Genomic DNA, 24,482 nt, shown 5'->3' on the forward strand with positions numbered 1-24,482 from the left:
GAGACGGACGACGTGGTTAACCAGGAGTTGAGCCGTCTCGATGGCGGACGGCATCCTGGTTAACGGGACGAAGTGGGCCGACTTGGAGAATCGGTCCACTACGGTGAGGACGACCGTCTTGCCACGGGAGGGGGGAGGCCTATCACGAAGTCGATGGAGATGTGGGACTAGGATCTGGACGGCACCGGTAGAGGCTGGAGGAGTCCTGCCGGGGGCTGGTGGGAGGCTTTCCCACGGGCGCAGGTCGGACAGGCCTTCACGAAGAGGGTGATGTCCCTCCTGAACCCCGGCCACCAGAACCATTGCAAGGTCAGCTTTTGAAAAAATTCAAGGCTTTTAGGTACGCATTCTAGTATGGAAAATACGGTAATTGGTATTTGTGTAAAGTCAATTACAGGTACATTGCAAGTCATGTTAATTACTTTGTGGATGATAGTACTAAATAAAATGTTTCACCCCTTAGACATTAAATCAGAAGCCATACTCGCCCAGGAATCACAAGAAAGATGTCAATCATCATCCGAGGTATTCAAGATTGAGTCATCAAACTTACTCTGTATAAACTATTTGCTTATTTGCAGCTAAGTGCAACAGTTAGTCTCAAACCGTTTGAAATGAATAGTTTTATGATTATGTCTTCATACACTTTGATTTGAAACAAAATAGTCAACTGTGATCGTCTGTTGACTTTACTTTCCAAAAAGGTGACATTTTACATGAAGGAATTACATTAGTTTCTTCCAGAGTGTGCATTCTCGACTTGGTCTTGCAGATGCTCTGTCATACAGAATTTTTACAATTGACATGGTTGTAAGCATAATCATCAATCCATCCCATATTAATGTTGGAAATATAACAATTTCATCCAACACGAGTCTTGGCTTATCTTCATGAAAATGCGTTGCTAGACCTTCCGTCTGTGTAAGCTCTCGGTTGTACAGGAGTGGCCCATCGATGAAAAGGTTTCTTCAGCCATCATCTGTACTTCTTTGAAGGTGTCGGACGTTTCGTTTCTTATTCAAGAGGCTTCGTCAGCTAAGTAAAGTCTTTTGGTGGTATTTTCGGCCCTATATATATCCCTACTGTCCAGATGTGTCTGTGCCAGACTTTGCTATGGTTGGTACCTGCTCTCCGGTTGGGGGGACCAGAGGAGTACTCCCTGCGGCACAGATTACTTATATTGTCCTGATGATTACCTCTATTGTCCTGCCTGAGTATGGGGTCTACGACTGGCCTGATTGCCCCATTTGATCTGGTATCACCTCATTTGCGTAACTAAGCCTATGTTGCCTAAGATGTCGGTTGTACGAACAATCCAAATTGAACCTCACCCCACCATGGCGATTTAGTGAAGGGTTTTGCTGTTTTATGAAAATAGCTTCTTTTACTCCCCTTTCAAACCATTTTTAACCTCATTGCCATCATATGAGTGGTTGCTCGCTTTTCGGTGCTGTCTAAATGGTTCATTTAGCACTTGTCTGGATTGCCATGAAATTTCTCAGTTTATATGTTGGTTGTTTTTATAATTCTGGCCAAAGTGTTGAGACATTTAATGACTTTGAAAATAAGACTTCAAGCATGGTTGTTTCAACATGGGAGACAGGCGAATGGTGAACACGTTTTCCTCTGTCACGTCACTTGATGCTTGAGGGCAGGGCTCGAGTGACGAAAGGAAAGCGGGGAGGTTGGATCCAAAATACACGGCGAGACAGATTCTCATGAACAAAAGTCTTTACTGAGACACGCATGCAAAGATGACAGCAGGATGAGGTAATAGGTAATGAAAGATAACGGCAGACCTGACGGCACGGTAGTAGCAAGGGTGGCTTTCAGAATACTCCGACGGAGACTGTAGTGTGCGATCGGCAAATATAGTCAGAAGGCACAATCAAGGGAATGACAAACAGCTGTGGGAACCAAGGTGCGTGATGATGGGAGGGGCCGTCTCCAGGGAGCAGCGGAGGAGGTGACAGGAGGGGCGGGGCGCGCCCAGGACGGCGACGAGATGTGACAGTGCCCCCCCCCTCCCTCAACGGACGCCTCTTGGCGGCCCACCAGGTTTGGATGGGTGAGCCACATGGAACACCCGGATGAGAGACGGGTCGAGGATCCAGGCACGTGGGACCCACTGTCGCTCCTCCGGTCCATAGCCCTCCCAGTCGACCAGGTACAGCACTCCCCTGCCCATGCGCCTGGAGTCCAGTATCTCCCGCACGGTGTAGACCGTTCCGTCGGCCAACATCTGGCGGGGAGGTGGGGGGGGGGTTGGCGTGGGGGCTAAGGAGCTGGTTTCCACTGGCTTGAGGAGGGAAAGGTGGAATTCGGGGTGGATCTGCATGGTGGGTGGCAGCCGGAGCCTCACCGAGACCAGGCTGAGGATGGCCTCGATGGGGAAGGGACCCGTGAAGCGTGGGCCCAGTTTGGCTGAAGACCCTGCTAGCCGAAGGTCCCTCGTGGACAGCCAAACTTCCTGCCCGACCTGGTAGCTGGGTGCCTGTCGCCGATGACGGTCCGCCACCCTCTGGTTCCGGGATGCGGTGCGTGTCAGGGCGTCCCTGGTCTCCTTCCAGACTCGGTGGGCCCGTCTGAGGTGATGTTCAATAGACGGGACCTCCACCTGGCCCTCCTGGGTGGGAAACAAGGGCGGCTTATAGCCACAGGCGGACATGAATGGGGACCGACCTGTGGCTGCGGAGACCAGGGAGTTGTGGGCGTACTCCACCCAGGGTAGGTGTAGGGCCCACGACGCCGGGCTGTGGAGCCACACGCACCGGAGGGCCACCTACAGGTCCTGGTTCTTCCTCTCCGTCTGTCCGTTGGTCTGGGGGGTGGTATCCCGACGACAGGCTCGCTGACGCCCCTAGGGACCGACAGAAACGTTTCCATACCTTGGACACGAACTGTGGTCCCCGGTCCGACACGATGTTCGTCGGAATCCCGTGGAGACGGACGACGTGGTTAACCAGGAGTTGAGCCGTCTCGATGGCGGACGGCATCCTGGTTAACGGGACGAAGTGGGCCGACTTGGAGAATCGGTCCACTACGGTGAGGACGACCGTCTTGCCACGGGAGGGGGGAGGCCTATCACGAAGTCGATGGAGATGTGGGACTAGGATCTGGACGGCACCGGTAGAGGCTGGAGGAGTCCTGCCGGGGGCTGGTGGGAGGCTTTCCCACGGGCGCAGGTCGGACAGGCCTTCACGAAGAGGGTGATGTCCCTCCTGAACCCCGGCCACCAGAACCATTGGGTGATGAGTTGGATCGTCCTGTTGACCCCCGGGTGACAGGCTATCTTGGAGGTGTGCCCCCAGATGAGCACCTCCGTGCGTAGAGGGGGGGCGAACAGGCGATCCTTGGGACAGCCCCTGGGGATGGGGGTCGTCCCCTGGGCTTGATGAACCTTCCTCTCAACCTCCCACCTAAGGGTACCCAGGATGCGCTGGGCCGGCAGGATGTTGGTGGTGGTCTCCTCCCTTTCTGCCGGCTCATGGATGCGTGCGTGATAGGGCATCGGGCTTGGTGTTCTGTGACCCTGGGCAGTAGGTGAGAGAAAAGTTAAAACGGGTGAGGAAGAGTGACCATCGGGCCTGTCGTGAGTTTAGTCTCTTGGCAGACCGGATGTTCGCCAGGTTTTTATGGTCCGTGTAGACGGTGAAGGGGTGTTTAGCTCCCTCAAGCCAGTGTCTCCATTCCTGCAGAGCCAGGACGACCGCCAGCAGTTCCCGGTTGCCGACGTCATAGCTTGCCTCGGCGGGGCTGAGCCGACGGGAGAAGAAGGCGCATGGGCGTAGCTTCTGGTCCGTGGGAGAGAGCTGGGAAAGGACGGCCCCTACTCCGGACTCGGACGCGTCAACCTCGACCGTGAACGGGAGGTCCGGGTCGGGATGACGCAGGACAGGGGGATTAGTGAAGGCTAGACGGAGGCGGTTGAACGCCCCCTCAGCGTCGGGCGTCCACCTAAAGGGGATCTTGGTGGACGTGAGGTTAGTGAGGGGGAGTGCCTTCTGACTATACCCACGAATGAAGCGGCGGTAGAAGTTTGCAAACCCCAAAAACCGCTGGAGCTGCTTGCCCGTCTTTGGGATCGGCCATTCCTCCACCACTTTAGTTTTGGAGGGGTCGGCCCTGAGCTGCCCCTGCTCCACGACGAACCCTAGAAAAGACAGAGAGCGGACATGGAACTCGCACTTCTCTGCCTTCACGTTGTCATGATCTGGTTGGCGACCAACGGGGGGCGCTGTCGGCCCCGCCTGCACCTGCACAGGTGCTGGTTGTCCCGATCAGATTGGCGACCAGCGGGTAGCGACGTCAGCCCTGCCGGCAGCCTCGCAGGTGCTGGTCGTTATAATCAATAACACTTAAAAGGACACCTGGCACGATCATCCGGTGCCGATTCATTGTTTGTTTGCTGCTTTGTTGCAGCATGCATTGTGTACGTGTTTGTTTAACCTTGGCGGAATTTTACACTTGGTTTTCTTTTGCTACTTTGTATTTTTTCCATTCAGATCATTTTGATGTTTTACATTTTGTTACTGCTGAACTTTATTTTAATACAATTTGTCAAACAACCTCCTGCTCCCTCCTGCCTGCTTTTTGGGATCCGAACCCGCCATCACCACCTCGCAAAACCGTGACACACGTAGAGCCGGTTTTGCAGGAGCCGCGCCAGGACCTGTCGGACGTGTTGCCGGTGCTCCACTGCAGAACGAGAAAAAATGAGAATATCATCCAGATAAACGAAAATAAAAACATTGAGGAAGTCCCTGAGCACATCATTAAGTTCTGGAAGACGGGGGGCGCGTTCGTGAGTCTGAACTGCATCACCAGATACTCAAAATGCCCTAACGGTGTCTTAAATGCAGTTTTCCATTCATCCCCCTCCCGGATGCGGACCAAATGGTACGCACTACGGAGGTCTAATTTAGAAAAAAATGGTTGCTGACTGAAGGGGCGTGAAGGCTGAGTCCATGAGGGGGAGGGGGTATTTGTTACGGATGGTGATGTCGTTCAGACTCCGGTAGTTGACACACGGACGCAGGGTACCGTCCTTCTTGTCAATAAAGAAGAACCCTGCGCCCAGCGGAGACCGTGACGGCCGGATGAGTCCCACCGCAAGGGAGGAGTCTATGTAAGTGCTCAGGGCTTCCCGTTCTGGTTGTGAAATGTGGAAAAGTCTGGAGTCCGGTAATGGAGCCCCTGGCTGCAAGTCAATAGCACAGTCATATGGTCGGTGGGGCGGCAGGGATTGGGCGTTGTCTTTGCTGAACACCTCCCGCAGGTCGTGGTAGCACTGTGGCACACCCTTGAGGCAGATTGCCTCGGGCGGGCCACCGCGGGAGGGGTCTCGCCCTGCCGTTGCCGACCGCAGGCAGTTGGCGTAGCAGTAGGGGCTCCAGCCCTGAATGGTGGAGCCCTCCCAGGAAATGGACGGGTCGTGGGTATTGAGCCAGGGGAGACCCAATACCAACGGCGCGTTCCGGGAGGGCATAACTAAGAATTGGCGGTGCTCAACGTGGTTCCCCGCTACCCGGAGTTTAAGCGGGCCAGTGAGTTGGGTAACTCGGGCTAACAGTCTGCCGTCCAGGTCGACGATCTCCTTAGGGGGACGGAGATCGATCAGCTGGCAGCCCAACGAGTCAGCCAGCTGGGGGTCAATGATGCACCCGTCGGCCCCCGAGTCCACTAGGGCCCGCACGGCTGGACGGGCCGATTAATTCGCTGCTGGCTTCGGGGCTCGTTGAGCCGCCGGCCGCGCTGCTCCCTCTGCCGCTCCCGAAGACGGTGATCCAGGCCGATAACTATGGCGACCAGGTCGTCGAAGGTGGTGCCAGCGTCACGGGTAGACAACTCGTCCTTGAGGTCGGCGTTCAAACCGTGACGAAACACCACCCTCAACGATCGGTCCCTGTAGCCGCTGCCAGCGGCCTGGATGCCGAAGGCGACGGAGTATTCCGCGGCCGAACAGGCCCCTTGGACACAGTCGAGTAGTCTCCCCTCCGCTTTGAACTCCATCACCGGGTGATGGAAAACGGCGTATCTCAGCGACGAAGTCTGGCTACGAGGCGCGCAGCTCCGGTCGGGACTTCCGGATGGCCAGCACCCAGGTCTCGGCTTCTCCCGTGAGCAGGCTGGTAATGAAGGCTATCTTCGCCTCATCACTAACGTAGGCGTATGGATGTTGTTCGAACACGAGTGTGCACTGCATTAGAAACTGACCACAGCACCCAGTTTCGCCTGCATAGCGTGAGGGAAGAGGCAGCTGTAGCCTACTCACGGGCGGGGAAGACTTGGCTGTGAGGGCGGCAATGCGTGTCTCAGCCACCTCGAAGCGTTGAGCCAGCATGGTGGTAATTTGGCTGACTTCCGCGATGGCTCGGCCCAGCTGGCTCAAACGCTCCGCTTGCATGGTCAGGGCGGCGAGGACACTGTCTTCGCCGGCGGGATCCATGGGTGGTCGGAGTATTATGTCACCTCACTTGATGCTTGAGGGCAGGGCTCGAGTGAGGAAAGGAAAGCGGGGAGGTTGGATCCAAAATACACGGCGAGACAGATTCTCATGAACAAAAGTCTTTACTGAGACACGCATGCAAAGATAACAGCAGGATGAGGTAATAGGTAATGATAGATAACGGCAGACCTGACGGCACGGTAGTAGCAAGGGTGGCTTTCAGAATACTCCGACGGAGACTGTAGTGTGCGATCGGCAAATATAGTCAGAAGGCACAATCAAGGGAATGACAAACAGCTGTGGGAACTCAGGTGCGTGATGATGGGAGGGGCCGTCTACAGGGAGCAGCGGAGGAGGTGACAGGAGGGGCGGGGCGCGCCCAGCACGGCGACGAGATGTGACATCCTCACAGTGTAGATATTGTGGTTATGATGCGTTTGTGGCCTACCTGTGTGGAGTTTGCATGATCTCCTGAGTGGGGTTTCTCCGGGTACTCAGGCTTCTTCTTACATTCCAAAAACTTGCAGTGTAGGTTTGTGGAACATTCTAAATTGTCCCAACGTGGACGTTTGAGTGTGGATAGTTGTTTGTCTGTGTGCCCTTTGGTTGACTGGCAACGTCGATAGGGTATCCCCAGCCTACTGCAACAAGAGCAAATTTCCCCTGTGTGGACCATTAAAGGACAACCGATGTCTCTGGACAAGTTGTGTCTATAATTTGTGAAATGGCTTCAAATGACTTCTACTGAGCGTATTTTACGAAGATTCCACCGCATATAGCTATAATTTACGTTTTAAGACTCGCGCTGAATATTGAGGAAGTCTTGTTGGTGACGAGTCCATATGTGACGTCACTAAAGGACCGCCCTTGACCGTAAAAAAGACGCATTGTAACGGTCCTTCCATCACGTCAATGTATTTTGCTGGACTTGTTTGGTCTGGGGACCTCGTGTTGCTCCCAAAGGCCACCAGAAGGCCCATATAAGGAATTTATCAGCCTGTGGAAGCGGAGGTGGCCACTGGAGGTCGCCATTTTGTGCCTATTTTTTATGGGTGAGGGAGTTTCCCCCAATGTTGCCTGAAAATGGCACATTTTTATTTAATCGATTGCAAACATTTATGCTTTCCTCTTCAGAATTATTTGAATCATATTCATAACTGGATGTGTAACAAAAAAACATATTCTCTGAATCTGAAGCCATTGTTTTGATTCACAAGCAATGCATTATGTCTTGGCATGACGTCACGAACAGGGGGCGGGACTTTCTAAAAATGCCCAATTCGCAGCTCAATTTTTTGCAGATTTTGGACACTTTAAGTCATTTTTATTGGTGTTTTTCATTTGACTAAAAGTATTGTACTGTGTGTTTTGGGTATTTTAGATGCTATAAAACGTTTTTCTGGTGTCAGTTAAAAAACAAAAAAGAGATGTTGGTTGTCCTTTAAAGGTTTTCTGATTCTGATTCTGAGTATGGCTGGGATAGGCTCCAGCACTCTCCATGACACTTGTGAGGCAAGAGTGGATCGGAAAATGAATGAGCGAACCAACGAATGAATGAAAAATTATGTGGCGAAATTCTTATACAATTATTCATCAAATTACATGAGATGGTACATATATTTACAAACATGTCAATTGTCTTAAGATAGGTGAGTCATAATATATTTAAAGGATTTTGCATTAGAAGTTAAATTGCAACTTCTTAGGTTTAGTTTAAATATCTATGTTTCAACTGTTTATAAATATGTGTCTGGCTCTAACAAATATTGCACCTGTAGTTTCATTAGAGCTGTACTTGAGCAGTACTACAGTGCCAGTGACGAAGTTCAAGACATGATGTGGGAGCCATACCCGGCACATTACAGGAGTCAAGTTCATCTCCTGTCAACTATTATTCCAAAAAACAAGTCACAGGTGGCAAAGTACCAGTGAGGAAATTCTGATGAAGATATGGTTTCCCCTTTCAGCAATGATGGACAAATGTAGCCATTGTGAGTCACCAGACACTTGGGCCAGTTGTTTCGAAAATGGCTTCAATGGTTGAATCATCTGCAACAGTGACCTTTCATTGTGAAAAGCAAGGCTGCAGTGGTTTTAAGAAATCTGTGAAGAATCGGTTCACAACCCCCCCCACACACACATTCCTGTTTCAATGGTTTTGTGAGGTCCGAATAACTCCAGATAAGGAGTGAGCACCATCATTGCTGATAAGTTTAGAGAAGAACTAATGTTACATTTGAACACTAAATGTCATCCCATTTCCCACTTCAACTCCTTCAAAAAACAAAGCAATAAAAAGTGGACTTGAAACTGAAATAACAGCAGGAGTGAGGTTTCTGAATGGGTACATTCAAAGTCCTCAATCCTGTAATGAATTTCGTTAAAATATTGTTTTACATTTTGTGGTATGAACTTTTTCCTCTCGTTGACCATGCACCCACACACACACACAGTGAGTAAAAAGTGTGTATCCAAGTGAAATGAAAATACACAAAAAAATCATTTTGAGTGAATTTGTGAGAACCTCTCTGAAACGTTGACAGATGCATATATGGACCCCCTAGGAGGCTTTAGAATGAAACACTTGTGAGGACCGGCCAAAAGGTCCTGACTTGTCAAACATGTCCTCACTACGTTTATTATAAAATGTTAGTGGTCCTCACAAGACTAGTCATACACACACACACACACACACACACACACACACACACACACACACACACGCGCGCGCACACACACACACACACACACACACACACACACACACACACACACACACACACACACACACACACAAATGCACATGCACACACATATGCACACACACAGACACACACATACAAATGCTACTTTTGTGCATTTCTAATGTTTGCCCTTTTCTACTGCTCTTTGTTGTATCCGATTACATTCATAATGTTCATACTGCTAAATAATAAAAAGAAAAATGTTTCTGCATTTGTCATTTCATTTACATGTTGGTTTTATCAGGATTTCCCAGTGGTTCTTAACAGTCACAAGGTGACTACTGAGAAAACTAAATTTCCTGAACCAATAGCCTGAATGGCTGGATGTGTATCACTGATGGGACAAGCAATGTCCTGGGACCATCTGCAGCTAGCGTTGTCCAAGCAGGTGTGTCATAACTAATTAATATCTTGAGTTGGGTGGGAGAGGCTCTTCTGATTGACCAAACTCGTAAGGTCTGATCGAACCCAGTTTAAAAACCACCGGCCTCAACAGCGGGATCTGTCTTCCAGCCATCAAATTCCAACACCATCTTGCAACATAACAAAGGGAAATAAAAAACACACAAAAGTGCAATGTTCAACTAAATTGCAACTATTTTTGTTTATTTCAATTATGTAAAAAAATGATTTTTTTTGCACTTAGGCAAAGAGAAAAAACACTACATATGGAAGAAAATATTTGTGTCCATAATTTGTGAAATGGCTTCGAATGACTTCTACTGAGCGTATTTTACGAAGATTCCACCGCATATAGCTATAATTTACGTTTTAAGACTCGCGCTGAATATTGAGGAAGTCTTGTTGGTGACGAGTCCATACGTGACGTCACTAAAGGACCGCCCTTGACCGTAAAAAAGACGCATTGTAACGGTCCTTCCATCACGTCAATGTATTTTGCTGGACTTGTTTGGTCTGGGGACCTCGTGTTGCTCCCAAAGGCCACCAGAAGGCCCATATAAGGAATTTATCAGCCTGTGGAAGCGGAGGTGGCCACTGGAGGTCGCCATTTTGTGCCTATTTTTTATGGGTGAGGGAGTTTCCCCCAATGTTGCCTGAAAATGGCACATTTTTATTTAATCGATTGCAAACATTTATGCTTTCCTCTTCAGAACTATTTGAATCATATTCATAACTGGATGTGTAACAAAAAAGCATATTCTCTGAATCTGAAGCCATTGTTTTGATTCACAAGCAATGCATTATGTCTTGGCATGACGTCACGAACTGGGGGCGGGACTTTCTAAAAATGCCCAATTCGCAGCTCAATTTTTTGCAGATTTTGGACACTTTAAGTCATTTTTATTGGTGTTTTTCATTTGACTAAAAGTATTGTACTGTGTGTTTTGGGTATTTTAGATGCTATAAAACGTTTTTCTGGTGTCAGTTAAAAAACAAAAAAGAGATGTTGGTTGTCCTTTAAAGGTTTTCTGATTCTGATTCTGAGTATGGCTGGGATAGGCTCCAGCACTCTCCATGACACTTGTGAGGCAAGAGTGGATCGGAAAATGAATGAGCGAACCAACGAATGAATGAAAAATTATGTGGCGAAATTCTTATACAATTATTCATCAAATTACATGAGATGGTACATATATTTACAAACATGTCAATTGTCTTAAGATAGGTGAGTCATAATATATTTAAAGGATTTTGCATTAGAAGTTAAATTGCAACTTCTTAGGTTTAGTTTAAATATCTATGTTTCAACTGTTTATAAATATGTGTCTGGCTCTAACAAATATTGCACCTGTAGTTTCATTAGAGCTGTACTTGAGCAGTACTACAGTGCCAGTGACGAAGTTCAAGACATGATGTGGAAGCCATACCCGGCACATTACAGGAGTCAAGTTCATCTCCTGTCAACTATTATTCCAAAAAACAAGTCACAGGTGGCAAAGTACCAGTGAGGAAATTCTGATGAAGATATGGTTTCCCCTTTCAGCAATGATGGACAAATGTAGCCATTGTGAGTCACCAGACACTTGGGCCAGTTGTTTCGAAAATGGCTTCAATGGTTGAATCATCTGCAACAGTGACCTTTCATTGTGAAAAGCAAGGCTGCAGTGGTTTTAAGAAATCTGTGAAGAATCGGTTCACAACCCCCCCACACACACATTCCTGTTTCAATGGTTTTGTGAGGTCCGAATAACTCCAGATAAGGAGTGAGCACCATCTTTGCTGATAAGTTTAGAGAAGAACTAATGTTACATTTGAACACTAAATGTCATCCCATTTCCCACTTCAACTCCTTCAAAAAACAAAGCAATAAAAAGTGGACTTGAAACTGAAATAACAGCAGGAGTGAGGTTTCTGAATGGGTACATTCAAAGTCCTCAATCCTGTAATGAATTTCGTTAAAATATTGTTTTACATTTTGTGGTATGAACTTTTTCCTCTCGTTGACCATGCACCCACACACACAGTGAGTAAAAAGTGTGTATCCAAGTGAAATGAAAATACACAAAAAAATCATTTTGAGTGAATTTGTGAGAACCTCTCTGAAACGTTGACAGATGCATATATGGACCCCCTAGGAGGCTTTAGAATGAAACACTTGTGAGGACCGGCCAAAAGGTCCTGACTTGTCAAACATGTCCTCACTACGTTTATTATAAAATGTTAGTGGTCCTCACAAGACTAGTCATACATACACACACACACACACATACACACACACACACACACACACACACACACACACACACACACACACACACACACACACACACACACACACACACACACAAATGCACATGCACACACATATGCACACACACAGACACACACATACAAATGCTACTTTTGTGCATTTCTAATGTTTGCCCTTTTCTACTGCTCTTTGTTGTATCCGATTACATTCATAATGTTCATACTGCTAAATAATAAAAAGAAAAATGTTTCTGCATTTCTCAATTCATTTACATGTTGGTTTTATCAGGATTTCCCAGTGGTTCTTAACAGTCACAAGGTGACTACTGAGAAAACTAAATTTCCTGAACCAATAGCCTGAATGGCTGGATGTGTATCACTGATGGGACAAGCAATGTCCTGGGACCATCTGCAGCTAGCGTTGTCCAAGCAGGTGTGTCATAACTAATTAATATCTTGAGTTGGGTGGGAGAGGCTCTTCTGATTGACCAAACTCGTAAGGTCTGATCGAACCCAGTTTAAAAACCACCGGCCTCAACAGCGGGATCTGTCTTCCAGCCATCAAATTCCAACACCATCTTGCAACATAACAAAGGGAAATAAAAAACACACAAAAGTGCAATGTTCAACTAAATTGCAACTATTTTTGTTTATTTCAATTATGTAAAAAAATGATTTTTTTTGCACTTAGGCAAAGAGAAAAAACACTACATATGGAAGAAAATATTTGTGTATATTTAAAAAGGAGTCAGCTGAAGTAAAATGTATTAATTCACACTCCTTGTATAACTGACAGCTTAATATACACACAAATACAAATATATTATATGTTGGGGCAATTCGCGATACTAACATCTTTAAACAGCTCTTTGCATCATTTTGTTTTTCTTGGACTTCCTGACACATCATATCCTGCCTGCCTTTACATGACGTCACATCCTATACGTCACAACCTATACGCCACGTCCTGTCCGTCTTTTATAAAGCTCTCCCAACACGTCTATATCTCTCTCTGTCCCTCCTCAACCGACCTATCTACAAGATTAAAATAACTTATTCTGTTCAACACCTGGGTTCCTGCTGATTTCACCATCCCACTTCGAACACCCTGAAGAGCGATGAACCAGGGATGAACGATCATTTTAAACCCATCATTATTATCCCCCCTGACAAACATATCTAACATCGATGAAAAGGTTTCTTCAGCCGTCATCTGTACTTCTCTGAAGGTGACGGACATTTCGCTTCTTATCCAAGATGCTTCTTCAGAGAACTAAAGTCTTATTGGTAGTATTGGCCATATATATATATATATATATATATATATATATATATATAAAATCTGCGTCTCACCCACCATGGGTGGTGTCTGTCCCCCATTTTAGCTCGGGTCCTCTACCAGAGGCCAGGAAGCTTGAGGGTTCTGCGCAGTATCCGTGCTGTTCCCAGCACTGCGCTTTTCTGGACCGAGATATTCGATGTTGTTCCCGGGATCTGTTGCAACCACTCGTTGAGTTTGGGGGTCACTGCCCCGAGTGCACCACAGGCACGATTGTCACCTTTACCTTCCAGGCTCTCTCCAGCTCCTCTCTGAGCCCTTGGTATTTCTCGATTTCTCGATATATATATATATATATATATATATATATATATATATATATATATATATATACAGTAAAGTCTCGTTATATCGATAGTACTGCTTATTACGATATTTATTATACTGCTTATTACGATTTCTATGAACGCAAGGAGAAAATTTACATGCCGCAGGATCGGATATATCGATATTTTTTCCGACTTATGTATATATATATATATATATATATATATATATATATATATATATATATATATATATATATATATATATATATATATATATATATATATACAGTAAAGTCTCGTTATATCGATATCGGATATATCGATAGTCCCGGTTATATCGATACTATTTCTATGCACGCACGGAGAAAATTACATGCAAACAGGGTCAGATATATCGATAGTCCCGGTTATATCGATATTTTTTCGGATTCCCTTGAATATCGATATAACGAGACTTTACTGTATATATATATATATAGATATAATGTAATGTCATGAGAGGCTAGCTCTCAGCGGGAGAGGACAAGGAGTGCAATGGGCGACAGGTTTGAATACAAACAAAGGTTTTAATAAGGGGTTTCAGGGGGGAATTCACAAAGGCAAGAATAGTGTCTCTTCCAATATTTAAATCATAATAAAGTCTCTTTTGAGGTGAAACTGAAGACGGAGTTCTTTTCCATGAGTTTCTAGGCCTCGCCCCTCATGTAGCCTAGCCACCTTTAGCAAGGTCCGAATCCAGTATCCTGTCGTATGGTCCCAACTGCCAATGAGTTCCACGCAGCAATCAGTTTCTCCACAGAGCACAGCAACAGAGCTTGTCTCCCCCCGGGGCCCACACTCAGAGGCTCTCCACCTTAAAAGCCTTGCCTGCCAATCAAGCCGTGATCAGCCGCAGGTGTGGTGTTTGAATTGCTGCCTTCCACCAGATGGGGCCAAAACTCTCTCTGGGTGAAGCCATCTTAGAGGGATGTATTTGTCCTCCAGAACCCAGCCTCTCGTGACATCACACATACCCCCCTTGAGACCGACGTCCTCGGCGGGGTGAAGGATGCGAAACAGGCAAGGAAGGCCTCCCTTCGGGAGAGGGCATCCGCATTGCCTTGGCGCTTGCCAGCCCTGTGGACCACAGAAAAGTTAAAGGCCTGCATGCTCAAAAACCACCTGGTTATTCTGCTGTTGGTCTCCCTGTTTCTGGCCATCCATTGTAGAGGAGCATGATCAGAGACCACCGTGAAACGTCTACCCAGGAGATAGAAGCGCAATGACTCCAGCGCCCATGTAATGGCAAGACACTCCTTCTCCACTGTGGAATAGTTCTTTTCTCTGGGCAACAGCTTTCTGCTAAAGTAAAGGATGGGATGTTCCTCTCCTCCATGTACTTGCGAGAGTACGGCCCCCAGACCAACTTCTGATGCATCCGCTTGAACAATGAAGTCCTTGCTGAAGTCTGGTGCCACCAGGATCGGACTGGAGCACAGCGCCTGTTTTAGATTGACGAATGCCATTTCGGCCTCTGGGCTCCATTTCACCAACCGGGAGTGTTTTTTGGTCGTCAATTCTGTCATGGAGGCTGCTATAGTAGCAAAGTCAGCGATAAAGTGTCTATAGTAGCCAGCCATGCCTAAGAACGACCTCACCTGCTTCTTGGTAAGGGGTTGGGGCCAATCTTGTATAGCCCGTAGTTTTGCTTCTTGAGGCTTCACCAGCCCCCGTCCTATAGTTTAGTCCAGGTAGTTGGTCTCGCCAAATGCCAACCTGCACTTTTTCGGGTTTGCTGTGAGACCTGCTTTTCTGAGGGAGTCAATCACAGCTTGCACTCGGGGTAAGTGACTCTCCCAGTCGGGACTCTGTATGACAACATCATCCAAATATGCTGCCGCGTACCTCTTGTGGGGGGTGAGAATCCGATCCATTAGGCGCTGAAACATGTCGGGTGCTCCATGGAGACCAAACGGGAGCCTGGTGTATTGGTAGAGTCCCTCAGGTGTGGCGAAGGCTGTCTTCTCCTTTGATGCCGGGGTCAGGGGCAACTGCCAATAATTTGTGAGGTCGAGAGTGGTGATGAAGCGTGCCTGTCCCAGGGCGTCAATAAGATCATCAACACGAGGCATCGGATACGCATCAAATTCAGACACCTCATTCAACTTCCGAAAGTCATTACAGAATCGTATTGACCCGTCTGGCTTGGGAACCAACACAATCGGACTTACCCAGGCACTTTGGGACCCCTCAATTACTCCAAGTTCCAGCATATTCCTTATCTCCTCCTGTATAGCTGTCTTACGGGCCTCCGGCTCACAGTATGGACGTTGGTGGACTGTTTGTCCGGGTGTGGTGCGTATCTCGTGTTGCACCACGTCTGTGTGTCCAGGTATGGAGGAGAAGATATCTTGGTTACGCTCAACCAATTCAAGGGTCAGCTGGCATTGGTGGGGGGACAAACTTGGACCCATCTGAACTTCTTCTCTGGTCGGTTCCTTGGCCTCACTGGGGGGAGACAACTGAACAGCGCCTCCCTGGCATGCCATTTCTTTAGGAGGTTAACGTGGTAAATCTGCTCAGGTTTCCTCTTACCAGGTTGCCTCACCTTGTAGTTTACCTCCCCCATGTGTTCGATGACCTCAAAGGGCCCCTGCCAGGATGCCGGGAATTTGCACTCCACTGTTTGGGACCAAGACCAGAACTCTGTCGCCTGGCTTGAACTGTCGAGGCTGGGCAGGTCTATTGTAGGCGGCTTGCTGCTGTCGTTGGGCCGCTTCCATGTGTTCTCGCACTATAGGATAAATGGCCTTCATTCTTTCTCTCATGTCTCCCACATGCTCGATGAGGATACGTTGTCAGCACGGCTGCTCGATACTATTTCTATGCACGCACGGAGAAAATTACATGCAAACAGGGTCAGATATATCGATAGTCCCGGTTATATCGATATTTTTTCGGATTCCCTTGAATATCGATATAACGAGACTTTACTGTATATATATATATATAGATATAATGTAATGTCATGAGAGGCTAGCTCTCAGCGGGAGAGGACAAGGAGTGCAATGGGCGACAGGTTTGAATACAAACAAAGGTTTTAATAAGGGGTTTCAGGGGGGAATTCACAAAGGCAAGAATAGTGTCTCTTCCAATATTTAAATCATAATAAAGTCTCTTTTGAGGTGAAACTGAAGACGGAGTTCTTTTCCATGAGTTTCTAGGCCTCGCCCCTCATGTAGCCTAGCCACCTTTAGCAAGGTCCGAATCCAGTATCCTGTCGTATGGTCCCAACTGCCAATGAGTTCCACGCAGCAATCAGTTTCTCCACAGAGCACAGCAACAGAGCTTGTCTCCCCCCGGGGCCCACACTCAGAGGCTCTCCACCTTAAAAGCCTTGCCTGCCAATCAAGCCGTGATCAGCCGCAGGTGTGGTGTTTGAATTGCTGCCTTCCACCAGATGGGGCCAAAACTCTCTCTGGGTGAAGCCATCTTAGAGGGATGTATTTGTCCTCCAGAACCCAGCCTCTCGTGACATCACACATACCCCCCTTGAGACCGACGTCCTCGGCGGGGTGAAGGATGCGAAACAGGCAAGGAAGGCCTCCCTTCGGGAGAGGGCATCCGCATTGCCTTGGCGCTTGCCAGCCCTGTGGACCACAGAAAAGTTAAAGGCCTGCATGCTCAAAAACCACCTGGTTATTCTGCTGTTGGTCTCCCTGTTTCTGGCCATCCATTGTAGAGGAGCATGATCAGAGACCACCGTGAAACGTCTACCCAGGAGATAGAAGCGCAATGACTCCAGCGCCCATGTAATGGCAAGACACTCCTTCTCCACTGTGGAATAGTTCTTTTCTCTGGGCAACAGCTTTCTGCTAAAGTAAAGGATGGGATGTTCCTCTCCTCCATGTACTTGCGAGAGTACGGCCCCCAGACCAACTTCTGATGCATCCGCTTGAACAATGAAGTCCTTGCTGAAGTCTGGTGCCACCAGGATCGGACTGGAGCACAGCGCCTGTTTTAGATTGACGAATGCCATTTCGGCCTCTGGGCTCCATTTCACCAACCGGGAGTGTTTTTTGGTCGTCAATTCTGTCATGGAGGCTGCTATAGTAGCAAAGTCAGCGATAAAGTGTCTATAGTAGCCAGCCATGCCTAAGAACGACCTCACCTGCTTCTTGGTAAGGGGTTGGGGCCAATCTTGTATAGCCCGTAGTTTTGCTTCTTGAGGCTTCACCAGCCCCCGTCCTATAGTTTAGTCCAGGTAGTTGGTCTCGCCAAATGCCAACCTGCACTTTTTCGGGTTTGCTGTGAGACCTGCTTTTCTGAGGGAGTCAATCACAGCTTGCACTCGGGGTAAGTGACTCTCCCAGTCGGGACTCTGTATGACAACATCATCCAAATATGCTGCCGCGTACCTCTTGTGGGGGGTGAGAATCCGATCCATTAGGCGCTGAAACATGTCGGGTGCTCCATGGAGACCAAACGGGAGCCTGGTGTATTGGTAGAGTCCCTCAGGTGTGGCGAAGGCTGTCTTCTCCTTTGATGCCGGGGTCAGGGGCAACTGCCAATAATTTGTGAGGTCGAGAGTGGTGATGAAGCGTGCCTGTCCCAGGGCGTCAATAAGATCATCAACACGAGGCATCGGATACGCATCAAATTCAGACACCTCATTCAACTTCCGAAAGTCATTACAGAATCGTATTGACCCGTCTGGCTTGGGAACCAACACAATCGGACTTACCCAGGCACTTTGGGACCCCTCAATTACTCCAAGTTCCAGCATATTCCTTATCTCCTCCTGTATAGCTGTCTTACGGGCCTCCGGCTCACAGTATGGACGTTGGTGGACTGTTTGTCCGGGTGTGGTGCGTATCTCGTGTTGCACCACGTCTGTGTGTCCAGGTATGGAGGAGAAGATATCTTGGTTACGCTCAACCAATTCAAGGGTCAGCTGGCATTGGTGGGGGGACAAACTTGGACCCATCTGAACTTCTTCTCTGGTCGGTTCCTTGGCCTCACTGGGGGGAGACAACTGAACAGCGCCTCCCTGGCATGCCATTTCTTTAGGAGGTTAACGTGGTAAATCTGCTCAGGTTTCCTCTTACCAGGTTGCCTCACCTTGTAGTTTACCTCCCCCATGTGTTCGATGACCTCAAAGGGCCCCTGCCAGGATGCCGGGAATTTGCACTCCACTGTTTGGGACCAAGACCAGAACTCTGTCGCCTGGCTTGAACTGTCGAGGCTGGGCAGGTCTATTGTAGGCGGCTTGCTGCTGTCGTTGGGCCGCTTCCATGTGTTCTCGCACTATAGGATAAATGGCCTTCATTCTTTCTCTCATGTCTCCCACATGCTCGATGAGGATACGTTGTCAGCACGGCTGCTCTTCCCAAGCCTCTTTGGCGACATCCAGCAGTCCCCGGGGTCTGTAAGAGTACAACAGCTCAAAGGGTGAAAAACCAGTAGAAGACTGTGGTACTTCCCTCACAGCAAACAGCAAGTACGGCAGCAGTTGGCCCCAGTTTCGGCCATCTTCTTCGATCACTTTCCTAATCATGGCCTTGAGTGTCTTGTTGAACCGTTCTACCAACCCATCCGTCTGCGAGTGATCGATGGAAGTTCTCAGTTGCTTGACCTTGAGCAGGGCACATAGGTCCTTCATGACCTTGGACATAAAGGGGCTTCCTTGGTTTGTCAGTATCTCTTTTGGGATTCCCACCCTGCTGGTGAGAGCAAACAGTTCCTTTGCAATCTGCCTAGTGGTAGCCTTTCTGAGGGGGACAGCCTCTGGAAACCGAGTGGCATAATCAACCATAACTAAAATATATTGTTGTCCCCTAGCACTTTTTGGTAGAGGTCCAACTATATCCAGCCCAAGCCTCTGAAAAGGGGTCTCAATGATGGATAAGGGAATGAGCGGTTTTCTGTATGTGGGCTTTGGCACCACCTGTTGGCACTTGGGGCAAGAACGACAATAGTTCTCCACATCCTTGCGCACCCCTGGCCAGAAGAACCGTTGCAAGATTCTCTCTTTCGTCTTTTCTACCCCTAGGTGCCCCCCTAGCAGGTGTGTATGCCAAGTCCAGGACTGTAGTTCGGTGTGGCTGTGGTACAAGAAGTTGTTCACGTACTTCACCATTTTGCTTCGTTACCTGGTATATTTACCCCCAGTCAACAGCAAAATGGGGGTATGTAGGACTCGTCCTCTCCCCCAGTATTACAGCCTCTAAAACAGGGGTGGGCAAACTTTTTGACTCGCGGGCCGCATTGGGTTCTAAAATTTGACAGAGGGGCCGGGCCAGGAGCATTTGGAGGGAGTGTTTGGGCCGGAAATACTCCGAACAAGTTATGTCCATAATTTATAAAATCACTTCAAATGACTTCGACTGAGCGTATTTTACAAAGATTCCACAGCATATAGCTATAGTTTACGTTTTAAGACTTGCGCTGAATATATGAAGTCTTGTTTTCGAGTTGATGACGATCCCCATGTGACATCACGTTTGGACCGCCCCTGACCGAGAAAGCGACACATAATGCAATTTGGGTACTTTGTTTGGTCTGAAAACTTCATGTTGATCTGTGTTGATGGCGAAATTAGAAGGAAAACACATAAATAACACCATGGTGAATCGTTGTGTGTTGCACCAAGACAACTATTTGATATTCGCTGACACAAATTCCCAGCTGACAAATCAGCCCATTTCTAACAGAGCTTGGGCGCAATCTTCTGCTTTTTCTGGGTGCTACATTGCTGTCATTGACGGCTCGAATTGATATGGGAGGACTCCTAGAATCAATTGCAAACATTTATGCTTTCCTCTTCAGAAGAACAAGAACAAGAAAACATCTTCTCCGAATCTGAAGCCATTGTTTTGATTCTCGAGCAAGGCACGACGTCTTGGCGTGACGTCACGAACAGAGGGGTGGGACCTTCTGAAACTGACCATTTCCGGATTCATTTTGAAGTCATTTTTATTGGTGTTCTTCATTTAACTAAAAATATCAGCCTGCCTGATTTGGGTATTTTAGATGCTATAAAACGTTTTTCTGATGTCAGTGGGAAACAAAAACAAAAAATGGTGCCGGTTGTCCTTTAAATGTAGTATGTACAAACCTCATAGCACAGTAAAAACACTACAACCCAATTTATTAACTGTCTTTCAAATGTGAAAAATATCCCTGATCAGTTAATAAATTTGTCTCAAGGAATATGGCGTTTGCATACTATTTCGCAGATACTTGGAGGAGGAAATGGAAATAGATTAAAATAACATGCACTGTGATTTATCAAGATTGCGTCTGTTTTTAAGTTTCCATCGAAGGGGCAAAGAAATCAACATTTATTGAAAAATGGAATCACTTTCAACATTCAAAACATATTATTACACAACGAAATATTCAAGCTCAATAATACCTACTTGTGTTAAATTCCGCCAAATCATAGATGGTTTGTCCTGACCGCGCGCTCAACAAACTCTTCACTGACGCTCTCGCCTTCACGCGCAAACAGTACACGTGTACCGTCGCCGAGCAAACAAACATAGACTACCTGCAGTTGAAATTTGCATACTCGGCTCGGCAGCCAATCAGAAGCCTGCTTCTTTCTTCCGGACTTTCGCAAGCGTTATAAAGTCGTGCAATTGCATGTCATTTTCCAAAATAGATGCACAGAACCTCAAACTAGAAGAAAGATTCAAAAGAAGCTAACAACATATGTGACGCTACAAAACGTAAATTTACATTAAACCGTGACTGTAAAGTGTACGTGAGACTTATGAAAGAGGCTTAGTGGCTCGTAGGAATCAATGCAAACGTTGCATTGTGCACCACAATGACAATCGACTACTGTAGCAAAATTTACAGCCATGCGCATTTGCCGTAAATTAAGCAAGGTAGCATTTGTAGTTGGTGCATTCTTGATTTAAAAAAAAAACTTCATACTTTGTGACAATGTTTCTTAATGGGATTGGTCTCATTTTGCTTCAAGTTGGGAAAAATGGGGCAGGCAACTTTTCAGTTATCTGCCCTGTTGTTCGCTAGCTTTTTGTCATGAGTTTTAGACACTGTTTGTACTATAATTTAAATTCGGCGGGCCGGATTGACAAGCCTAACGGGCCGTATGTGGCCCGCGGGCCGTAGTTTGCCCATGCCTGCTCTAAAACCTGCACATTTCTCATGGCGTTGGCAAGGGTAGGATCCTGTAACTGGGCTGTACCATACCGGGCTGTTAGAGGAGGCAGCTTCTGGGTCCCTGGGTTCTCATCACCACTGGAAGCCGGGAGATTTTCTGAGACTGGAGTCTCCTCGGCTGTCTCTGGGCCAGACTCCGTCTCCGGTGGTGCATTTGCTGTCCCTAGGAGAGCACAGGCTGGGGAGAGTGAATCAGGGGGGTAGGCTTGAGCATTCAGGACACGCGTCTTACCTCTCCCCTTCCGAGGTAGTCGGGCCAGTCTTTCCTGTGTTTCTCTCCACAGTGGGTGAAAGGCCGGGCAGTCGCGTCCAATCAGGAGGGGGACAGGGAGAGAGTCAACAACGCCAGCTACTATGCGGATGATTCCCTTGGTTGTGGTCATGGTGAGTTCGGTGGTGTGGTACTCTCTGGTGTCTCCGTGGACACAGGAGACTGGAAGGGTTTTCTCTGGAGACAACCTGGTTGGATCGACCAGCGTTTGGCGCACCAAGGTGACCAGGCTTCCGGAGTCCAGCAGGGCTTCAACATCCTGTTGATTCACTGTCACTGGACAGGTGGGGCGTCTTGTTAGTGAGCTGTCACTACCCCCCCCAGGAGGGAGGCATAGTGAGCAGGGTGGGCACTGGAAGAGTCAGCGGTCGGCATGGACTCTTCCGTTGGTTTTCCACACTGCCATGAGATGTGTCCCGTCTCTTCGCATCTGTAGCATTGTCTGGGCTCAGTGCCCCTGGGTATCTGCCACTGCCTGGGTGGGCTTCTGGTGCCGCCTGGAGCCATCTTGGCTGTGTTGGGGAGCTTGGGCGCCTTTGTGCGGGCCATTCCAGTCCTGGGTGGGGATGTGTTGCCGGTTTCCTTCCTGGTCGTTCGCAGCATCTCCGCTGTGGCCTTGTACTGTTCCACTGCTGCCACTGTTTGACAGGCAGTGGTCAGCGACTGCTGGCTGATGATCTTTTTTGCCTCATAGGGCAGGGCTCATAAGTAGCGATCCACGACAATGGCCTCGACCATCTCAGCTGCCATGCTCCTTTCCGGTTCCAGCCACTTCTGGGCGATGCGGGCCAATTCGTGCATCTGTGCCCGTGGCGGTTGGTCTGGCTGGAACGTCCAGGTGTGGAAGCGCTGTGCCATTCCGAACTTGGTGAGCCCATGTCTGCTGAGAATTTCAGCTTTTAGATAATCATAGTCTTCTGCTCTGTCTGCGGTCAAGTCCAGGACAGCATTCAGTGATTCCCCTGTCAGGAAGGGTGCAAGCAATCGCACCCACTGCTGCTTGGGCCACCTTTCTCGAGTGGCTGTTGCTTAAAGTCACTTAAAGGGGATCTTGGTGGACGTGAGGTTAGTGAGGGGGAGTCTCTTCTGACTATACCCGCGAATGAAGCGGCGGTAGAAGTTGGCAAACCCAAAAACCGCTGGAGCTGCTTGCGCGTCTTTGGGATCGGCCATTCCACCACCGCTTTAGTTTTGGCGGGGTCGGCCCTGAGCTGCCCCTGCTCCACGACGAACCCCAGAAAAGACAGAGAGCAGACATGGAATTCGCACTTCTCTGCCTTCACGTAGAGCTGGTTTTGCAGGAGCCGCGCCAGGACCCGTCGGACGTGTTGCCGGTGCTCCTTTGCAGAACGAGAAAAAATGTCATCCAGGTAAACGAAAACAAAAACATTGAGGAAGTCCCTGAGCACATCATTGATCAGATTCTGGAAGACGGCGGGGGCGTTCGTGAGCCCGAACGGCATCACCAGGTACTCAAAGTGCCCTAAAGGTGTCTTGAATGCTGTTTTCCATTCATCCCCCTCACGGATATGGACCAAATGATAAGCGCTACGGAGATCTAATTTTGAAAAAATGGTAGCTGACTGAAGGGGCGCGAAAGCTGAATCCATGAGGGAGAGAGGGTATTTGTTACGGATGGTGATGTCGTTCAGACCCCGGTAGTCAACGCATGGGCGCAGGGATCCGTCCTTCTTATCGATAAAGAAAAACCCTGCGCCCAGCGGAGAACGCGACGGGCGAATGAGTCCCGCCGCTAGGGAGTAGTCTATGTAAGTGCTCAGGGCTTCCCGTTCTGGTTGTGAAATGTGGAAAAGTCTGGAGTCCGGTAATGGAGCCCCTGGCTGCTAGTCAATAGCACAGTCATATGGTCGGTGGGGCGGCAGGGATTGGGCGTTGTCTTTGCTGACCACCTCCCGCAGGTCGTGGTAGCACTGTGGCACGCCCTTGAGGCAGATGGCCTCGGGCGGGCCACCGCGGGAGGGGTCTCGCTCTGCCGTTGCCGACCGCAGGCAGTTGGCGTACCAGTAGGGGCTCCAGCCCTGAATGGTGGGACCCTCCCAGGAAATGGACGGGTCATGGGCATTGAATCCCACGGGTGGGGAGGAAGGGACAGTGAGGGTGGCGATGCATGTCTCCATCTCCTTGAGGCGTTGAGCCAGCGAGGAAGTAATGTGGCGCATTTCCTCGATCGCCTGGGCCAGCTGGCTCGAACGCTCCGCCTCTTGAACAAGGGCGGCAAAGTACCTGTCATCGCCGGCGGGGTTCATTGGTGGTCGGCGTATTGTGTGACGACGCTCGAGTAAAAAGGCAGGACTCGAGCGACGGGGTTTGGCGAAAGGGTAGGACCCGAAATACACGACGTGACAGGCGTGGAAGGAGCAAGAGTCTTTACTGAGACATGTATCGAAAATAACAAACAGGGGAGGGTGGAGGAAGATAACTAAACAATTGCAGACCTGGCAGCGCAGTAGTGGTAATGGCAACATCCAAAAATACTGCGACGGAGACGGTCGTGAGCGATAGGCAGATATAGACAGAAGGCACAATCAGTAAATGACAATCAGCTGTGGGAACCCAGGTGAGTGAT

At 48.5% G+C, this 24,482-nt stretch overlaps 1 protein-coding gene across 1 annotated transcript in view; it reads left to right on the forward strand.

The window, feature by feature from the left end:
• Window positions 1-447: 447 nt before the first annotated feature.
• The window catches only part of LOC148895382 (tetraspanin-1-like), an 82,530-nt gene continuing 58,495 nt past the window's right edge, over window positions 448-24,482 (forward strand). The window contains exon 1 of the mRNA XM_089001047.1: window positions 448-525. Within this exon, the coding sequence (XP_088857173.1) occupies window positions 448-525 (78 nt within the window). The remainder of the gene's footprint in view (window positions 526-24,482) is intronic.

This window comes from Hippocampus bargibanti, linkage group LG07 (assembly GCF_051943395.1).
Source record: "Hippocampus bargibanti isolate YZ-2025 linkage group LG07, ASM5194339v1, whole genome shotgun sequence".
NCBI classification, from domain to species: Eukaryota; Metazoa; Chordata; class Actinopteri; order Syngnathiformes; family Syngnathidae; genus Hippocampus; species Hippocampus bargibanti.